Below are 20,724 nucleotides of genomic sequence, written 5' to 3'. Positions count from 1 at the left end.
CCCAGCACTTTGGGAGGCCGAGACGGGCGGATCACAAGGTCAGGAGATCGAGACCATCCTGGCTAACATGGTGAAACCCCGTCTCTACTAAAAATACAAAAAACTAGCCGGGCGAGGTGGCGGGCGCCTGTAGTCCCAGCTACTCGGGAGGCTGAGGCAGGAGAATGGCGTAAACCCGGGAGGCGGAGCTTGCAGTGAGCTGAGATCCGGCCACTACACTCCAGCCTGGGCGACAGAGCGAGACTCCGTCTCAAAAAAAAAAAAAAAAAAAAAAAAAAGGCCAGGTGCCTCAGTACTACTTCCAAGTTAGTTTCAAGTTTTCAAAATCTGGTCTTTTAAAACTTTTCTCTTCTGCATCATCGTCATGTTTTTTATTTGTTTGTTTTGAGATGGAGTCTTGCTCTTGTCGCCCAGGCTGGAGTGCAATGGCGCGATCTCAGCTCACTGCAACCTCCTCCTCCCAGGTTCAAGCAATTCTCCTGCCTCAGCCTCCTGAGTAGCTGGGATTACAGGTGCCCACCTCAGGTGATCCACCGGGCCTGGCCCAATCGTCATGTTTTTATTACATTATAACAATATACATCTATCTGGGCACGGTGACTCACACCTGTAATCCCAGCACTTTGGGAGGACGAGGCAGGTGGATCACCTGAGGTCAGGAGTTCGAGACCAGCCTGGCCAGTATGGTGAAATCCCATCTCTACTAAAAATATAAAACTTAGCCGGGCATAATGGTGGGCACCTGTAATCCCAGTTACTTGGGAGGAGGCTGAGGCAGAAGAATCGCTTGAACCTGGGAGGCTGAGGTGGCAGTGGGCCAAGATCGGGCCACTGCACTCCAGGCTAGATGACAACAGCAAGACCCCAACTCAAAAAAAAAAAAAAACCAGCCAAGCGCAGTGGCTCACGCCTGTAATCCCAGCACTTTGGCAGGCCGAGGCGGGCAGATCACAAGGTCAGGAGATCGAGACCATCCTGGCTAACATGGTGAAACCCCGTCTCTACTAAAAATACAAAAAATTAGCCGGGTGTGGTGGCGGGCACCTATAGTCCCAGCAACTAGGGAGGCTGAGGCAGGAGAATGGCGTAAACCCGGGAGGCGGAGCTTGCAGTGAGAGGCGATCTCGCCACTGCACTCCAGCCTGGGGGACAGAGCGAGACTCTGTCTCAAAACAACAACAACAACAAAAAACCTATCTATCTATCTATCTATGAAACTTTCTTCAGAGCCAAATATTTGAAAGCAACTGCAGGATGACCTAGTGCATCCAAATATTACAATGGACTAAATTTAAAATTATCCTTATATCTCATCAATTGCATAATTTTAATAAAATATTTTGAAATCACCCTGCGTTAAAATAAAGTGTATTTACTACTGAATACACTTTTTGAAAAGCTTATATGTACTACATCGAGAACTCATGTCTACAGTGAAATAAATGAATAATGACATCTATTCTTTATGTAGTAAAATGAGTCATTAATCACACAACACTATAATCCAATACTTCATATATTGCTGTTTTTAATTAATTCAGGAGTAGCTGATTTTGAGAAGCCAGAAAGAGAACACAGTGTACTTCATGGACTTCACTGATTTTTGAAACAAATCTACCAATCATAAAAATATAAAATAAAAGCTATAACCCTTTGTTTAGTTTTCATGGTAGCAAAATATTTTAATTGGATCTGTGTTCTTCCATTTTTTTTTATTAGAAAGGCATAGTAAATAAATCTAAGGTTTCTGTATTTTATGTCATCTACTATAAAGTCACATTTAAAACATATAATCGGCCGGGCGCGGTGGCTCAAGCCTGTAATCCCAGCACTTTGGGAGGCCGAGACGGGCGGATCACGAGGTCAGGAGATCGAGACCATCCTGGCTAACACGGTGAAACCCCGTCTCTACTAAAAAATACAAAAAACTAGCCGGGTGAGGTGGCGGGCGCCTGTAGTCCCAGCTACTCGGGAGGCTGAGGCAGGAGAATGGCGTAAACCCGGGAGGCAGAGCTTGCAGTGAGCCGAGATCGCGCCACTGCACTCCAGCCTGGGTGACAGAGCCAGACTCCGTCTCAAAAAAAAATAAATAAATAAATAAATAAATAAAACATATAATCACCACTTCTCTAGCTTAACTTTTCCTCATTAATAAGCCGAATGTTTTGGCTTTTTGTAACAGCTAATGCCTAAAGTTCCAAGAGAGTCAAGTGTATCACAGGATTATTATAAATCTTAGCTATAACAATGTATATGAGACTACTTTGTAAAGAAAAAAATTATTTGGTAAAAGGAATTTGAGGAGATAAAAAAATAAAAGAGAAAAAAGTATCATACAAATGTAGGTTAGTACTAGTTGCCTTAACAACTGAACTTTATACATATCATAATCCATACAGACTGAGGAACAGATAGGGGAAGTTAATTAGAAACCAAGAACCAGCAGCTAAAACTGAAATCAAGCCCACTAATTCCTTAAATTAATTCCTGGGCCAAAAGACCATTCTTCACAATTCATAACGTTTTCAAAAACTCAAGGATAACCACATTGTTCCCTTGCTCTTTTGTGATACTTCTGTGAGGAAACATATTAATATGCACAAACAAAAGTACTGACTTTCATGTACCAACATAAACTCCAAAGAAAACTATGAAAATAACCCCACACATCCAGCTTTTTTTTCCTGTTCTAATTTCTTTTTTTTTTTTTTTTTTTTTTTGAGACAGAGTCTCGCTCTGTCGCCCAGGCTGGAGTGCAGTGGCCCCATCTCAGCTCACTGCAAGCTCCGCCTCCTGGGTCTACGCCATTCTCCTGCCTCAGCCTCCCGAGTAGCTGGGACTACAGGCGCCCGCCACCTCACCCGGCTAGTTTTTTGTATTTTTTTAGTAGAGACGGGGTTTCACCGTATTAGCCAGGCTGGTCTCGATCTCCTGACCTTGTGATCCGCCCGTCTCGGCCTCCCAAAGTGCTGGGATTACAGGCTTGAGCCACCGCGCCCGGCCTCTAATTTTATTTCTATTTACATAGAGTCAGATGCAAATTTAAACAGCTGGCTTTAAAACAGTATACCTCTTTACCCACTATCCATTTTATGTCTTTTTCCACCCTAGAGCACATTTGTGAGATGCAGACAGTGAGCCCGAGGGGAAACAATACCTGTCTCCCGACCTCCAACCACTTAGAAAAGAAACCTGCTAGCCAGTGATTTTTTCTTACCCTTCACAGAGAGCTTCTTTCACAAAGGTGGGCTATTAAAGATGTTAGACATCAGTAAGGTTTTTGAAATACTAAGTCTGTCTTCATTATATGTCAAAAGTGTTAAAGTCTACCGATTACAAGCAAGACTGAAGGTCCCAATTTTCCAACTCCCTGTTTTAAACACTTTCTCTTTTAAGACAAGCTAAAACTAAAGGTCATGACTTTTTCAAAGTAAGCACCTGGAACTGTGTCATATAATTCTTAGTACCTGGTAATCAGTATTTAATAAATGACAGTTAAAAAACAAAAGACATTCCTAAGTAACCAATGCGTCAAAGAGGATTGTGATTACGAGAGAAATTAGAAAAATACTTTAAGGAAAATAGATGGCAATTGTGATTACAAGGGAAATTAGAAAAATACTTTGAGATGAAAAAAAAAGGAAATACAACATACTAAAACTTAAGGGGTACAACTGGAGCATTCCTCAGAGGGAGCTGAACATACCTTTTTTTTTTTTTTTTTTTTAAAGAAGAAAGGTTTCAAATCAGTAATACAATCTTCCACCTTAAGAAACTAGCAAAAGAAGAGCAAATTAAACATAAAGCAAGTAGATGGAATGTAATAATAAATAGTAGGCAGAGCGGAATAAAATAGAGAATGGAAATACAACAGAGAAAAATCAATGAAACCAAAAGATGGTTCCTCAAAAGGATCAACAAAATTTACCAATCTTTAGCTAGACTGACCATTAGAGAAAGAGAAAACTCAAAAATACTAAAATGAGGACCCAAAGAGACACCATTACCAACATTACAGAAATAAAAGGGATACAAAGGATACTAGGAAAAATTGCATGCCAAAAAACTAGATAACCTAGATGAAATGGACAAATTCCTAGAAAGACACAAAGTAGCAAAACAGACTCAAGAAGAAATAGAAAATCTGAATTAGACCTATAGCAAATAACAAGATACAATTAGTAATAAAAAATTTTCTTTGATTAGTAATCAAAGAAAAGCCCAGGTTCACATGACTTCACTGATGAATTCTACCAAATATTTAAATAATCAACACTCACAAACTCTTCCAAAAAGTGGAATAGGAAAAAGCTTATTCCAACTTATTCCATGAGGCCAATAATATGTGCTTGAAACCAAAACCAAACAAAGATATCAGAAGAAAACTACAGAACACTATGGCCTTGTGAATTTATATGCAAAAAAACCTCAATAAAATACTAGAAGGTTGAATCTAGCAACATATAAAGAAGATTATACACCATGACTAAAAGGGATTTATCTCAAGAATAAAGGTTGGTTTGACATCTGAAAAATCAATTACTATAATACACTGTATCAACAGGAAAAAAAGGACAAAACTTGCATGTTTATCTCAATAGACAAAAAAAAGGAAAAGAAAAGAACTTGACAGAAATTCAACACCTTCACATGATAAAAACACTCAATAACCTAGAAATAGGAGGGAATTTCCCCAATTTGATAATGGATATCTACAAAAAACCCACAGCTAACATCTTACTAATGGTGGAACACTGAATGCTTTCCCCCAAAGATCATGAATACGGCCAACAATCTTGTCTTCTCTCAAGACAGTGTCACTTCTATTTAACACTGTACTACCGAGAAAAAGAAACAGAAAGCATTCAGGGAAAGGAAAGGAAAGGAAAAAGTAAAACTATGTCCTTGAAGATGACATGATTTTAAATATGGAAAATCTAATCCAAAAGAATTCTTGCCCCGCTGAAAAAACCTTTTAGAGCTACTACATGAGTAGAGCAAGGGTCCAGGATACATGATCACTATACAAAAATCAGTTGTGTTTCTACACACTATCAATGAACAATCTGAAAATGAAATTAAGAAAATGCCTCCACTTATAGTAGCCTAAAAAGAATACAATATTTAGGAATCAATTTAGCATAAAGCGTGCAAAATCTGTGCACTAAAAACCACAAAATATCATTAAAAGAAATTAAACATCTGATAAATGGAAAGGCAGCCCATGTTAGTGGGCTGGAAGATTTATTATTATTAAGAGAGTAATACTCTTCAAATTGATCTACAGTTTCAACAAAATTCCTATCAAAATCTCAGCTACCCTTTTGCTGAAATTGGCAGGCTAGTCCTAAAATTCACATGGAAATATAAGGGACCCAGAATAACCAAAACAATCTTTTTTTTTTTTTTTTTGAGACAGAGTCTCGCTCTGTCGCCCAGGCTGGAGTGCAGTGGCCAGATCACAGCTCACTGCAAGCTCCGTGTCCCGGGTTTACGCCATTGTCCTGCCTCAGCCTCCCGAGTAGCTGGGACTACAGGCGCCGGCCACCTCGCCCGGCTAGTTTTTTGTATTTTTTAGTAGAGACGGGGTTTCACCGTGTTAGCCAGGATGGTCTCGATCTCCTGACCTTGTGATCCGCCCGTCTCGGCCTCCCAAAGTGCTAGGATTACAGGCTTGAGCCACCGCGCCCGGCCCAACCAAAACAATCTTGAAAAAGACATAAACTGGAGGGCTCACACTTTCTGATTTCAGAATTTATTAGAAAGCTACAGTAATCAAGACAGTGCAATATTGGCACAAGGACAGACATACAGACCAATGGAAAAGCACAGAGAATCCAGAAATAAATCCTTACATTTATGGTCAATTGATTTTTGACAAGGTGCCAAAGCAATTCAATGGGGGAAAGAACAGTCTCTTCAATAAAGGGTGCTGGGACAGGTGGATAGCCACTTGCAAAATAATTAAGTTGGATCCCTACCTTGTACCATATACAAAAATGAAAAATTGAACAAGCTGAGTGCAGTGGTTCACACCTGTAATCCCAGCACTTTGGGAGGCTGAGGTGGGTGGATCACAATGTCAAGAGATTGAGAGTATCCTGGCCAACATGGTGAAACCCCATCTCTACTAAAAATAAAAAACAATTAGCTGGGCATGGTGGCGCACACCTGTAGGCCCAGGTACTCGGGAGGCTGAGGCAGGAGAATCACTTGAACCCGGGAGTCGGAGGTTGCAGTGAGCCGAGATTGCGCCACTGCACTACACCCTGGCAACAAAGTGAGAATCTGTCTCAAAAAAAAAAAAAAAAAGACAACCAATAACAAGTAGTGGTGCAGATGTGGAGAAAGTGAAATCCTCACACATTGCTGGTGGGAATGTAAAATGGTGCAGCCACATTGGAAAACATTCTGGCAGCTCCTCAAAAAGTTAAACATAAAGTTTATAATCTAGCAATTCCAGTCCTAGGTATATTCCAAAAAGAAATGAAAACATATGTCCACATTAGAACTTGTATATCAATGTTCACAGCACCATTATTCATGATACCTAAAAAGCAGAAACAACCCAAATGTCCATCAACTGATGAATAGATAACAAAATGTAGTATATCCATACAATGGAACATTATTCAGCTATAAAATGGAATGAAGTACAGACACATGGTACAACAATGATAGCCTTGAAAACATTACGCTAGGTGAAAGAAGACAAATACAAAAGGCCACATATTGTATTATTAATGAAGTCCACAGTTTACATTACGGTTCACTCTTGGTGTGGTATATTCTATATATTTTGATAAGCAGTATCATACAGAATAGTCTCACTGCCCTGAAAATCTCCTGTGTTCCATCTATTCCTCCTTCTTCCTCCGTCTCCTGAAACCCTGACAATCACTGAACTTTTTACTATCTCTATAGTTTTGCCTTTTCCAAAATGGCTCCTTTCACTTAGCAACATGCATTTAAGGCTCTTCCATGACTTCTCGTGGTTTGATAGCTTGTTCCTTTTTTTCTTTATTTTTATTTTTTTCTAAGAAACAAGGCCTTGCTATGTTGCCCAGGCTGGTCTCAGACTCTTGTTTTCAAGCTATCTTCCTGCCTCAGCCTCCCAAGTAGCTGGAACTACACGTGCACCTAGCAACTCATTTCTTTTTACTGCTAAATAGTATTCCACTGGAGGGATGTACCACAGTTTGTTATAAGAGTCTCTTCTTGGAGTGATGGAACTGTTCTGAATTAGATAGTGATGATCATTGCACAACTCTGTGAATATACTACAAATCACAGGATGAACAAATTAAAAGGTGAATTTTATGGTTTGTGAATTACCTTTCAACAAAGCTATTATTTTTTAAAAAGACATGGTTGCCTAGTGAACCTGAAAAAGCAAAAAGAATAGCTGCAAGGGAAGAATCAAGGTAGCACAGATACAGAAGCTTATGAGGAGAATGAGTATTCTGGAGGGGAGTGGTCAAGCATAAGGTTCTAACTCATGAGTTTTAAGGTTGAGAATTAAGATAAAACTGGATTTAATCATTGCTGATAATTCTAAAATTAACCATTACAGCAAAAGACAAAATAGAAACCAGTCTGCAAAGGCCTGAGGAAATTATGGATGGCCTAGGATTCACAGTCAACAAGTTTAACTTCCACAGAAACAGAATACATAATTATAGTTGCATGCTCTTTAGGAGTTAACTGGGGCTTCTTAAAATGAAGAAGTCTCTATTACCCACATTTAATCCTATTCCAAAGATTCTTGGACCATTTACTTCCCATTTTTCAGGACAAACAGAATAAAAACATAAATTCGGGGCTAAATCAGGGTGTGTGGTCATAAAGCGCTCATTATGAACAAGGCCTTGAATGAGGCCTACACGCTACCTCATGTTATTTCACACTACCTCAGATGAGGTAAGCAGTATTACCCTCATCTTTTTCAGGTAAAGAGGGGCACATTAATTCCTTTATTCAATGACCTTTATTAAATACTCACTTTGTCCCAAACACTGTAAAACTTTAGGGATAAATATAAAGCAATAGGACCCTTAACCTTCATGCATTTAGACTGGTGAAAAGCAGCAGATATGAAACAAACAGTAACACTGCAGACAGCAGAATATCAATGTAGACAAGAATGCTGGTGGTGGAGGGATGTGTATACACAGACATGGATATGTGATCTCTTCATTTCATAGATGACAAGATTTTAGTCCAGAGACTTCCATCAGAGCAGGGACTAGAACCCAAGTCCCCAGATTTGTATCATGGCAGCCTGTCAGAAGGTAATCACACATGCCTATTCCCATCCACATCCCAGACAGGACGCATTAACCTGATCATATAATTCCTTGAAAAAGCTCTAACACTGACAGGTGCATTAAATACACTGTTGTATTTATGATATATGGTTATTCATTTAATGCAACTCACTTTGATATTAGGCACTCAGTTAAGGGGTGTGCTGAGGAGGTTAACTAACAAACTTTTTCATGTTACACCTCATTGAAGTTTCCCTCTACTACTGTGATTCTCCATGCCCACCCACTAAAGTGATGCCATTGTATTCCTTTATAAACCTCTGATTTCTCTCTTCTTCACCATTCCTACTGATAGGGACAGGAGACAGAAAATTCTAGACAGAAAAGGGTGGGTCCCCGACAAAACCCATCCTCAAGCCGAAAAGCCTGAAATGACGGCCCAAAATGAGAACTTACATCCCTGTTTTCCCACTCAAATGTTGCCTTTTCCTAAGCCACCCATGGCCCTGCCACACCCCATCCTGTGCCTATAAAACCCCCAAACTCAGCCGGTAGACGAGACTACAACTAGATGTCAGAGAGCAGCAGCCTGACTTCAGAGGAATGGCTTGATGGCGTAACTTCAGAGAAGAGTCTGGCTGGAGACAGCTGGACTTCAAGGGAAGATTACTTACCAGTCCCATCCCCTTTTCAGTTCCCCCTCCTGCTGAGAACCACTTTCATCAGCAATAAAATCCCCCGCATTCACCATCCTTCAATTCATTTGTGTGACCTCATTTACCTGGACGATGGATAAGAGCATTTACCTGGACGATGGACAAGTGTAGAAACAAAAGGCCCTTTTCCCTTGCTGGTGGAGGGCAGTTGCCTCACAAGAAAAGGCAAAGGGTCCACTGAGCTATTAATGGTTGAGCCATCCACGGATGGCAGAGCTCAAAGAGCACTGTAACACTCCCTCTGGGGCTTCAGAAGTCTCAGGCACCCCTACCTGGATGCTGTCTTTGGGTCTGCAGAAAGTTCACTCCTGCCAGCACCAAAGCAGCTGGCCGATTCCAGTGCTCATTCACGCCAGTTCCCTCACTCGTTTGCTCACATGCTCCCTACTGCAAGGAGCTGAGAGTGGTGGGTTGAGTATATGAGGCACTCCTGTAGTGAGTCCTGCGAAAGGGTCCAGGAAATATCCTGCTTCACTGACACCCCAACACCAGTCAGGGCACTACTCACAGGTTGTTACAATAGGTGCCCAGTGCATCTCCCCACCATCTCCCCTTTTCCACCCCACTTCCCTAGTCAATCCATTTTGCAAGAGCTGCCAGATTAACCTTTCTTTTCAAGGGTGTTTTTCTTCACTGTAAAAAAGTAATACCTGATCATTATAGAAATAACAAATTTTCTCTAATGGCCCTGGCCATGTCACCCTCAAGTTCAAGAAGAGACCTCTGGGCCGGGCGCGGTGGCTCAAGCCTGTAATCCCAGCACTTTGGGAGGCCGAGACGGGCGGATCACGAGGTCAGGAGATCGAGACCATCCTGGCTAACACGGCGAAACCCCATCTCTACTAAAAACACAAAAAATTAGCCGGGCGAGGTGGCGGCGCCTGTGGTCCCAGCTACTCGGGAGGCTGAGGCAGGAGAATGGCGGGAACCCGGGAGGCGGAGCTTGCAGTGAGCTGAGATCTGGCCACTGCACTCCAGCCTGGGCCACAGAGCAAGACTCCGTCTCAAAAAAAAAAAAAAAAAAAAAAAAAGAAGAGACCTCTGGCTCAGCACTACTTACTAAGTCATCATATCCATTATACTCATTTCTTGGGGCTGCTGTAACAAATTACCACAAATGTGGTGGCTTAAACCCAGAAATTTATTCTCTGGCTCTGGAAGTCCAGACTGGGGCAGTCTGGCGGAGCTGCATTCCCTCTGCAGGCCATGGGGGAGAATCTATTCTTTGCCTCTTCAGCTTCTGGTGGCTGCCAGCATTCCTTGACTTGTGGCCACATCACTCCAATCTGCCTCAGTGGTCACACTGCTTCCTCATCTGTCCATCAAAGCTCCCTCTGCCTCAGTCTTAAAAGGATACTTGTCACTGGATTTAGGGCCCATCTAGATAATGGAGGATAAGCTCCTCCTCTCAAAATCCTTAATCACATCTTTTGCCATCCAAGGTAATATTCACTGTTTTACCATATAAGGTGATAACCACAGGTTCCAGGGATTCAGACACAGACATACTGTTTTAGGGGCCACCATTCAGCCCACTGCATCCAGGATTCCTGCACAAAGCCAGTTCTCTAGCAGGCACCCTCTGTATCAACTCAAGCCAGTCTCCCTAGAGACCACTAGCCTGAACTCCATCCCCTGCACTTCTAACTATACCTACATTTCTATTTTCCCTCTATCCTCCCACCATCCAAAAGGCCAAATCTTGTTTTGTTAAGATCAGCTCTAGCCCTCTTTCTCTGAAGCTCTCACTGACCACCACCCTCAATCCATAAGTCATTTTTCTTCAAAGTCCTGGAACACAGAGTTAATATCACACTGAATTTATATGCTTTGTTATATTGTTTTTTTAGTGGACTCACACATTTTTCTATCTCCCCAAGTAGTCTGAGCTCCTCAAGCACAGAAGCTATGTTTTCTACTCTTTTGCAATCCCACAGTGTCCAGCACAGAGCCAGGCATTTAAGAGATATTAAAAGATTGATAATTTAATGAATAAATGAAAAAGAAAAATCAGCGATATTTTGAAAGTGCTTCAAATTGATACAACTACCACCAACAACTTTAAAGCTGTTAAAAGGAAATGCCAGTTTCCCGCTCTCAGGGATGTGAAATCTGAAAACCAATTAAGAACTCTTCTTTTATCACCCTTTTTACACTTATTTACATCCTGATGCTCTAATTAAGGCGACTACTAAAAGTTTCCAGTTGTTAAAGTTAAGAGAACTACTGTATGTGGATGAAGAAGTACCAGGAGCCTCAGCCAAAAAGGAAAACAGGAGGGCCTGTTTTGTCTTTCTCTTAAAAACATAAAGAGAAAAGTTATCTCCCACGGATTAAAGAAAAATAAGATAAATATGAATGTGGCTAGCCACTGCTCTTTACCACTTTAAAGAAAAAAACAAAACAAGCAGTGGCATTTTCATTTGATGTTAAGGCTCCCATAACTTCCTTCACAGCTGTGGGTTAGGCTTCTTCTCTTTTTTTATTTGCCAGATCTACAGAAAGCAGCAAAGTCTACTCACATCTTCCTGCTATTACCTTTCTGCCAGTTTTTCTAGTCGACAGGAGAAAGATCAAGTAGGCATCTCTAGCCTGAGAGTTAACTTCTGCCTCTCCTCTCCCAACCCCATCCCTTCCCCCATCCCCTGCAACTGGTAAGTCCTCTTTTTAAAAGTCTCTCCACTCTTAGATGGCACAACAGCCCTGTCTTCTGGTTCTCTTACGTCACTGACCTCTCTTTTCAGTTTATTTTGCTGAGTCCTATTCTTCAGGAATCTTCTGATCACTTTAGAGTTTTCCAGGGCTCTCTTTAGCTCTCTATTCTCTCCACTCTTTATCCTTTCGGAATTTTAAGCACGCCGCATCAACTGCAACTTACACTGTAAAGTCTCTAATATGGTCTTCAGGCCTTTCTTCTGCACAATCTAACCAGACCGATGAGAATTCAAAAAAGACCAGGATTTATTGAACTCAGTATGTATTAAGTTCTTTTGGTATGGGATCATACATATACTACATTTAATTCTCACAATAACTCAGTAAGGTCCTTGTTAACACACCCAATCTGTATCTGAAGAAAGTAGTATCTGAAGAGATTAAATAATCTGTCCAAAATCACAACAGTTTGAAAGGGTGAAAATGAGATTTGAACTCAAGTCATATGCTAAAACCCATGTTCTTTCATAATTGGACCATCTGCCTCTGGTCTTGTCCCAGTTCCTACATTTTCACCCTAATCTGTTCTCCATATAGGCATTGGCATTTTTCTTCAAAAACACAAATCTGATTTTGTCACTTCTGCTTTAAAACCCTTCAATGGCTCCCCAACATCTATGGCCTTGGTTTTCAAACCTCATTACACATAAGAGCCACTCAACTGGGAAGCCACTCACAAAATTCCCAGACCCTATCCCAAAAGAATCTGATTCACCAGGTCTCTTCAACTCTGAAAAATACTGACCCAAATTTCTCAGCCTTGTTTACCAGGCATATTGTAATTTGGTCCCTGCTTATCTTTCATCCTCATCTCTGACCACACCTCTACTTGTGCTTTATGCTGTAGTTCAGGGTTAATAAATTACCACCCTGCTGGCAACCCAAATACAGCCTACTGCCAGTTTTTTTTTTCTTTTTTTTTGAGACAGAGTTTTGCTTTTGTTGCCCAGGCTAGAGTGCAATGGTGCGATCTCGACTCACTGCAGCCTCCGCCTTCTGGGTTCAAGCAATTCTCCTGCCTCAGCCTCCCGAGTGGCTGGGATTACAGGCATGCACCACCACGTCCGGCTAATTTTACATTTTTAGTAGAGACGGGGTTTCTCCATGTTGGTCAGGCTGGTCTCGAACTCCTGACCTCTGGTGATCTGCCCACCTTGGCCTCCCAAAATGCTGGCTCACGCCTGTACATGAGCCACTGTGCCCGGCCCAGTTTTTGAAAATAAAGTTTTACTGGAACACAGCCACGCCCATTCATTATATTCTGCTTATGGTTGCTTTCATGATACAATGGCAGAGTGGAACAATTCCAACAGAGACCATATGGTGTGCACGGCCCTTTACAGAAAGTCTGTCGATCCTTCTCTAGCTGTACCAAAATACTTACTGTACTGTGCAAGATGCTTTAGTACACGATATTCCATCTTTCCTGTTTTGGAGGGGACTCCAGTTCTTTAAAGATTCATTCCTACTCTGTAAACCCATGTCTGACATACTTCGACAGTTAAGCATCCACTCTTAGTGCCCCAAAAGAACTTTGCCTCTGTTGCCCTCATTTTCTACCTCACCATATCGTAATTACTTTTCTGTCTGCCTCACCCAATAAAATGTTCCCTGAGAACAGTTACAAACTCTTAATCATCTTTGCAACTCCAATGCCTAGCACAATGCCTCATACATATTAGGTGTCCAACAAATGTTGGATGAATTAATAAATAAACTTTCCTGAAAATCTTAGAGGATAAAACATTCTAAATAAGGTTATTTAAACTTAGATTAAATTTAGATTAAGGTTATTTAAACTTAGATTTCAACTAGTTTCTGTGGTATTTAAATTACTCCTTGGTTTCTGAATTATCTGTAGAGGTACTCAAGTTGAAATGTGCATGTAACCTAGACAAAGAAAGGCAGCCGGGCCTGGTGGCTCACGTCTGTAATCTCAGCACTTTGGGAGGACGAGATGGGCAGATTGCTTGAGCTCGGGAGTTTGAAACCAGCCTGGACAACACAGGCTGTCTCTACCAAAAATTTTTTTAAATTAATCAAGAGTGGTGGCAGGCGCCTGTGGTCCCAGCTATTCCAGAGGCTGAAGTGGGAGGATCACTTGAGCCAGGGAGGTGGAGGCTGCGGTGAACCATGATTGCACCACTGTGCCCATCCCGGGCGACAGAGTGAGACCGTTTCCAAAAAAAAAAAAGAAAAGAAAAGAAAGAAAGCACATAAGCACATTAATGTCTACTGTCAGAGATTTGTTTAATAGATGACATGGCTCTTTTGTCTTGGTCTTCTAGAAAGTGTTGATGTGAGTAAGAGGACAGGAAAAGCAGAAAATGTCTGGGCTATAAGGCACGGCCCAAGGAAGGTAGCTCCAACTGCACCGGAGGATGGTTAAGGAGCCAAAGAATATATGTGAGAATGTTGAGGAGATTTTTTTGCCAAATTAAAAATTTTTTTGAGAACCAGCACTACTCAGAACTGAAAAGAATCAGAAGACTTTGGCAGAGGAAGGGGGTTAAAAGGGTAAGGAAAGTGCAAGAAACCTCATTTCCAGATAATCACGTAGAACACAAAGTAGAAAAGAAGTGTGGAGGGAAATGGCAACCCATATTGGCACGCTGCAGCCATCAGCCAGCCCACTCCTGCATCAGTCCCTCAACTGGATCTAGACACCTTAGGATATTTCAATTTATTCTTGTGTTCATTCAATAAACATAAAGTCCAACATAAAATAAAAATGAGAACTTTCTATCTATGATCAAAGCCTCTGAAAATAACACATTTCTATTTTCTAATTGAATGTAGCAGGTCAAGGGAGAACAAACTTTCTTTTTTTTTTTTTTGAGACAGAGTCCAGCTCCATTGCCCAGGCTGGAGTGCAGTGGCACAATCTTGGCTCACAGCAACCTCCACCTCCTGGGCTTATGCAATTCTCGTGCCTCAGCCTCCCTCCTGAGTAGCTGGGATTACAGCTGCATACCACCACACCTGGATAATTTTTGTATTTTTTGAAGAGATGGGGTTTCACCATGTTGCCCATGCTGATCTTGAACTCCTGAACTCAATTCACCCACCTCAGTCTCTCAAAGTGCTGGAATTACAGGCATGAGCCACCACACCTGGCCAAGGAGAAGAGATTTTCATAAAAACAAGTACTTTTTCCTAGTGGTAAACATGGAGGTGGCCTCAGGAGACTGCCTTTCTCACACTATCTAACAGTTAATGACAGAGCTTAAGTTCATTTTATGTCCCACCCCACTGCCCCTGTCTCATCTGGGGCACAGCCTGGAGCAAAGGGTAGTATAGGTGCTACAAATCTTATACAACAGCATATACTTAGGAATTACTAAAATGAGCATCTCAGGGACCTACTGCACTGTGCAAAGGCCCAAGGAATCACTGTTAGGTAATATAATAATGGTAACGTGTTTTGAGAGCCTACTATGTTTTAGAGTCTGTACTAGAGCTTTAAATGTATCATCCCTAATCCTCACCAAAACCTCACCTATTGGCCACATTTAACAGATAAGGATATGGAAGCTCAAAAAAGTAAATAAATTAGCCAAGATTTTTTCCTTCCCAACAAGCCTAGTAGGAGATCTACTCAGTTAGCAATTGAGCTCTGCTACTTCACACTTTCCTAAACCCCACTTTGAGATGCCCAATCTATCTCTTGCTTTATTTCTCTCATTTGCCATGGTAAGTACGTGCTGGCTGGTTTGCTCAGCTGGAGCACACTGATTAATAAAGCCTGAGTACATCAGGGCAATCTCCTTCATGTCACCCTGATCCAATTCAATTCAATCTCTATTAATGAGTACTTTATGCTGTATTAGGCACACTGCTAGAAACTTGGGAGGCAAAGCTGTTCCCCATTCAAATTTGTCCTGCTCTCACTCCAGCCGGCTAGATGGCAGAGTGTGGAGAACTCTCAGCAAATTCATTTATCACCACTGGTAAAAACAACTCAGAATACAAAATCTTTATAAAGGGAGGTCCTCACATCATCATCATCATCATCATGTTTCCTGACCTACTCAGTCAAATACTACCTCTCTATAACTGCTGTTCCTGCCTACTCTGTCCTCTTCCTGTTGCCCTGGTCTTGCTGTCAGCCAGTTTGTCATCCTTTATGCTCTCACTGGCACAGCCACCACACTTCCAAACCCCAATCCTCATCTTCCCTTACACTGAGGAAAATGGAACCAGAGACTGTGACTCATACAGAATGTGAGGGAAAAGTATGTTTTGTGTGTATGTCTGTATATACTAGGAGGACAGTACAATTTTGTGGGATTATAACTAGGGCACAGAAAAGGCAGGGCTGGGAGCTGCCAAAGCCTTACATAAGGACAGTTTCACAGTGCCTGACTGTTGAAGGAGAGTCCAGTATTGTACATGACATGTAAATATTACTCATCTACAACTACAACATGAATTCGAAGTGCAAGTAGAGTACTCCAGAGGCACTCTCCATCCAGAGACATTTAAAATGAATTTTCTTTTTGATACTCACTAAGGTTTTTAAAGCTGCTAGTTTCTAAGTACTTATAAAAACAATGAATTAATAAAGAGTGAGAATCGAATTCATTGTGCTTACCTGTGTATCCTTTAGGAAGTAATTCACGGATAGCTTACCCTCAAATTTTAACTTCACTCTCTTAGGCTAAACAATAACATTTTGAACCTTCCTTCACCCCACCAGATTGCTGGTTTTAGAAATAACCTTTATGTGATCTTACAGCTAAGTAAAATAGCCCAGAATCCTATGTATTTTTCTTGGACTTATTTGAAATTATTGAAGACCTTCAGTAAGCTGTTAAATGTTGCAAAGGTCTGAAAAGGAAAAAACTGAAAACCAGAAAGAATACATTCTGAATCTCAAGTTAGGAAAAATAAAGAACAATACATTCTTCTACCATCCTTAAACACCCATAACATTAGTATTATTTTCTGGACAAGATAATGGACACAGCATTAAGATTTAATTTAAAAATTAACACTGAAAGATCAAGCTAGCAAAGACTTTTATGATATATTATTTCTGCCTTTTGGCTGGAACTGCCATCTTCCAGTAATTCACCAAAATGATGAACACAAACGGAAAGAGAAAAGGCACCAACAGATGTTCTCCAGGCCTTTTAGAACACATGGAGTTGTTCCTTTGGCCACATACATGGAAACCTACAAGAAAGGTGATATTGTAGCCGGGCGCAGTGGCTCACACCTGTAATCCCAGTACTTTGGGAGGCCGACACGGGTAGATCACGAGGTCAGGAGATCAAGACCATCCTGGCCAACAAAGTGAAGTCCCAGCTCTACTAAAAATACAAAAATTAGCTGGGCATAGTGGCACATGCCTGTAATCCCAGCTACTCGGCAGGCTGAGGCAGGAGAATTGCTTGAAACAGGGAGTCAGAGGTTGCAATGAGCCAAGATTGTACCACTGCACTCCAGCCTGGTGACAGAGCGAGACTGCGTCTCAAAGAAAAAAAAAAAAAAAGAAGGATGATATTGTAGACATCAATGGAATGGGCACTGTTTAATAAGGAATGGCCTACACAGATCACCTGAAGTGAGGAGTTCCAGACCAGCCTGGCCAACATGATGAAACCCCGTCTCTGCTAAAACATGCAAAAAGTTGGCCAGGTGCAATGGCTCACGCCTGTAATCTCAGCACTTTGGGAGGCCAAGGTGGGTGGATCACTTGAGGCCACAAGTTCGAGACCAGCCTGGCCAACATGGCAAAACCCTGTCTCTAATAAAAATACAAAAATTAATCAGTTGTGGTGGCATGCACCTGTAATCCCAGCTACTCAGGAGGCTGAGGCAGGAGAATCACTTGAACCCTGGAGGCAGAGTTTACAGTGAGCCAAGATTGCACTACTGCATCAAGCCTGGGCAACAGAGCAAGACCCTGTCTCAAAAAAAAAATTAGCCTGGCATGGTGGCCCATGCCTGTAGTCACACCTACTAGCGAGGCTAGGGCAGGAGAATAGCTTGAACCCAGGAGGCAGAGATTGCAGTGAGCTAAGATCATGCCACTGCACTCCAGCCTGGGAACAGAGACTCCATCTCAAAAAAAAAAAAAAAAAAAAAAGGAATGCCCTACAAATCTTACTATGGCAAAACTGGAAGAGTCTACAATGTTACCCAGCATTCTGTTGGCACTGTTGTAAACAAAAAAAGAAAAGATTCTTGCCAAGAGAATTAATGTGTGTATTGAGCATATTAAGTACTCTTAAGAGCTGACAGCTTCCAGAAACATGTGAAGGAAAATGATCAGAAAAAGAAGCCAGTGAGACCCTCATCTCTGCAAAAAATTAGCTGGGCGTGGATGTGAATTCCTGTAGTCCCAGTCACTTGGGAGGCTGAGGTGGAGGACTGCTTTGAGCCCAGGAGTTCAAGGCTGCAGTGAGCTGTGATCACAGCAACGCACTCCAGCCTGGGCAACAGTGCAAAACCCTATCTCAAAAAAAAAAAAAGTAAACTAAAAAAGAAAGGTACCTGAGTTCAATTGAAGCACCAGTCTGCTCCACCAGTGAAAAAGAGCCTGAGCTACTGGAACTTATTCCCTATGAATTCATGGCATAATAGGGGTAAAAAAGACGAAAGGTATAAAAACATTTCTCTTCATTGAGTAGAAGTGTGATGTCCTGGCTGGGCGCGGTGGCTTATACCTGTATTCCTGGCACTTCGGGAGGCCAAGGTGGGTGGATCACATGAGGTCCCTCAGGAGTTTGAGACCAGCCTTACCAACATGGTGAAACCCTGTCTCTACTAAAAATAAAAATTTAGCTGGGTGTGGTGGCACACGCCTGCAGTCCCAGCTACTCAGGAGGCTGAGGCAGGAGATTTGCTTGAACTCAGGAGGCGGAGGATGCAGTGAGCCGAGAGCGTGTCACTGCACTCCAGCCTGGGCCACAGAGCGAGACTCCGTCTCAAAAAAAAAGAAGTGTGATGTCCCCTCCCCAAAGAAATACTCAAAGCAAAAAAAAAAAAAAAAAAAAAAATTACTTGCTGATTTTTCTGGAAAGCTTTCAGAACGCTCCCCTTCTGTCTTGGAAATACCACTTCCCCAATATCATACCCCACGAATGTTACTATGGCAAAACTGGAAGAGTCTACAATGTTATCCCGCATTCTGTTGGCACTGTTGTAAACGAACAAGGGCAAGATTCTTGTCAAGGGAATTAATGTGTGTACTGAGCATACTAAGCACTGTAAGAGCCGATAGCTTCCTGAAACGTGCCCCACTTCTGTCTTGGAAATACCACTTCCTATTAAGTGGGATTTACTACTTCACAAGCAATCCGTTCCTCTAGGTGAGTCCCAATTCCAGAGTACTGCACTGGGTTTTCCCTTCCATCTGTCACTTCCTCACAGCCTTCTACATGAAGAGGAAGAGAAAACAAGAAAGAAAGAATAAAACAAGGAACACAGAGAAGTTGGAAATTTTTTGAATCTCTCTGAGGATATGTGAAACACAAACTGCAGCAGCAGCAAAAAAAAGACACCCAAAGGACAAGCTATCATAAAGAGTATGCCAGAGACTGTGAAACAGAAGACGCTGAGAAGCACAAAGGATGGCTTTTACTTTAAAAACTGGCAGATTTTAGAAGTCTGATTCCTTAAAATAAGAAAGTCCAATTCCAAAGCAACCTGAAACATCAATAAGCAAATCCCTGAGCATCCCTATCTTCAGGAAATAAAACTGAACAACACTAATGTGGGTAGAGGTAAAGACAGAAAGGCGGCCAGGCGCGGTGGCTCACGCCTGTAATCCCAGCACTTTGGGAGGCCAAGGCGGGCGGATCACCTGAGGTTGGGAGTTCGAGACCAGCCCGACCAACATGAAGAAACTCTGTCTCTACTAAAAATACAAAATTAGCCGGGTGTGGTGGTGCATGCCTGTAATCCCAGCTACTCGGGAGGCTGAGGCAGGAGAATCATTTGAACCCGGGAGGCAGGAGAAAAGCTTGAGCTCCGGAGGCGGAGGTTGTGGTGGGCCGAGATCGCGCCATTTCACTCCAGCCTGGGCAACCAGAGCAAAACTCCGTCTCAATAAATAAAGACAGAAAGGCTATACATAAACTATTTGGATTAACCAATAATGAACGTTATCTATTATCTTACAATCATAAAGTAAGTGATTTGGACAAGGAAACTGGATGGTGATGGGATACTAAGGTTAACAAAAGAAAAATCACTATTTTTTAGAGAAGGCTTTCTAGACGAGGTTAAACTCCAGACTGGCCAAACAGCAACAGGAGTTTAGCAGTGTTCCAACCAACCGCAGGAAAATAGCTCAGAGGGGGAGTGAACTGATTATATGAATGGTGCATTGAGTAAGGGAGCCTGAGAGAAGAAAGGGGAATCGTCAAGGGGAATAAGACTGGTTCAGAGTGCACTAAAGTCTCCAAACTGGAGAGAAGGTAGGAGGCAGCAAAAGAGTGCAAGAAGAAAAAGTACAGTCGTTTCTTCACTTATCTCGACAGGCAAGTTAAGGACTAGGGGTTGCACTACCTGGAAAGCTAGCAAACAGGGTTGCCCTGGGAGTGAAAATTTTCCAGAGAGGGCCCTTCCTGGAAAAAAGCAGCCCCGGTGTTCCCTCATTTCCTGGCTGGGTACCATCGGGCAGTGACTGGAGAGGCGCAGGTATGTTTTAGGCAGGTGTCTCTTGGGTGTTGGCGTGGACTACATAGCAGAGGTTCAGCCGCGGGACTAGCATTGAGCGACAAGCAGGCGGCGGCGCGTGCAAACCACAAGACTTACCTTACTGTCATCCATCTCGGCAGACAGGCTGGCCTGACCGGGCACTCCCTCCCGGAGCCCTCCCCCGGCTCAGCCGGCCTGGCCCGGCCCCCGCCCCGAGGAAGAAGGGGATATGGTTCTGGCTGCCTCCTCCTCTCGCCTAACAGTTCGCTTCCCTGATGCCACAGTCACGGGGACTAGGGCCCAGTTCAGGAATGGCAGAGCGGACCCTGGAGGCGGCCCCAAACGCCTCCCTTCGCCGCCGCCGCCTCCTCCTC

The 20,724-nt window shown here is 42.4% G+C and overlaps 1 protein-coding gene across 1 annotated transcript in view; it reads right to left on the bottom strand.

The window, feature by feature from the left end:
* Positions 1-20,724, bottom strand: part of CREBL2 (cAMP responsive element binding protein like 2) — a 28,755-nt gene extending 8,031 nt beyond the window's left edge. The window contains exon 1 of the mRNA NM_001261237.1: positions 20,468-20,724. Coding sequence (NP_001248166.1) covers positions 20,468-20,482 — 15 coding nt within the window. The 5' untranslated portion in view covers positions 20,483-20,724. The remainder of the gene's footprint in view (positions 1-20,467) is intronic.

This window comes from Macaca mulatta, chromosome 11 (genome assembly GCF_049350105.2).
Source record: "Macaca mulatta isolate MMU2019108-1 chromosome 11, T2T-MMU8v2.0, whole genome shotgun sequence".
NCBI classification, from domain to species: domain Eukaryota; kingdom Metazoa; phylum Chordata; class Mammalia; order Primates; family Cercopithecidae; genus Macaca; species Macaca mulatta.
The sequence above is the reverse complement of the archived record's forward strand: the minus strand, read 5'-3'. Positions and strand labels throughout refer to the sequence as shown.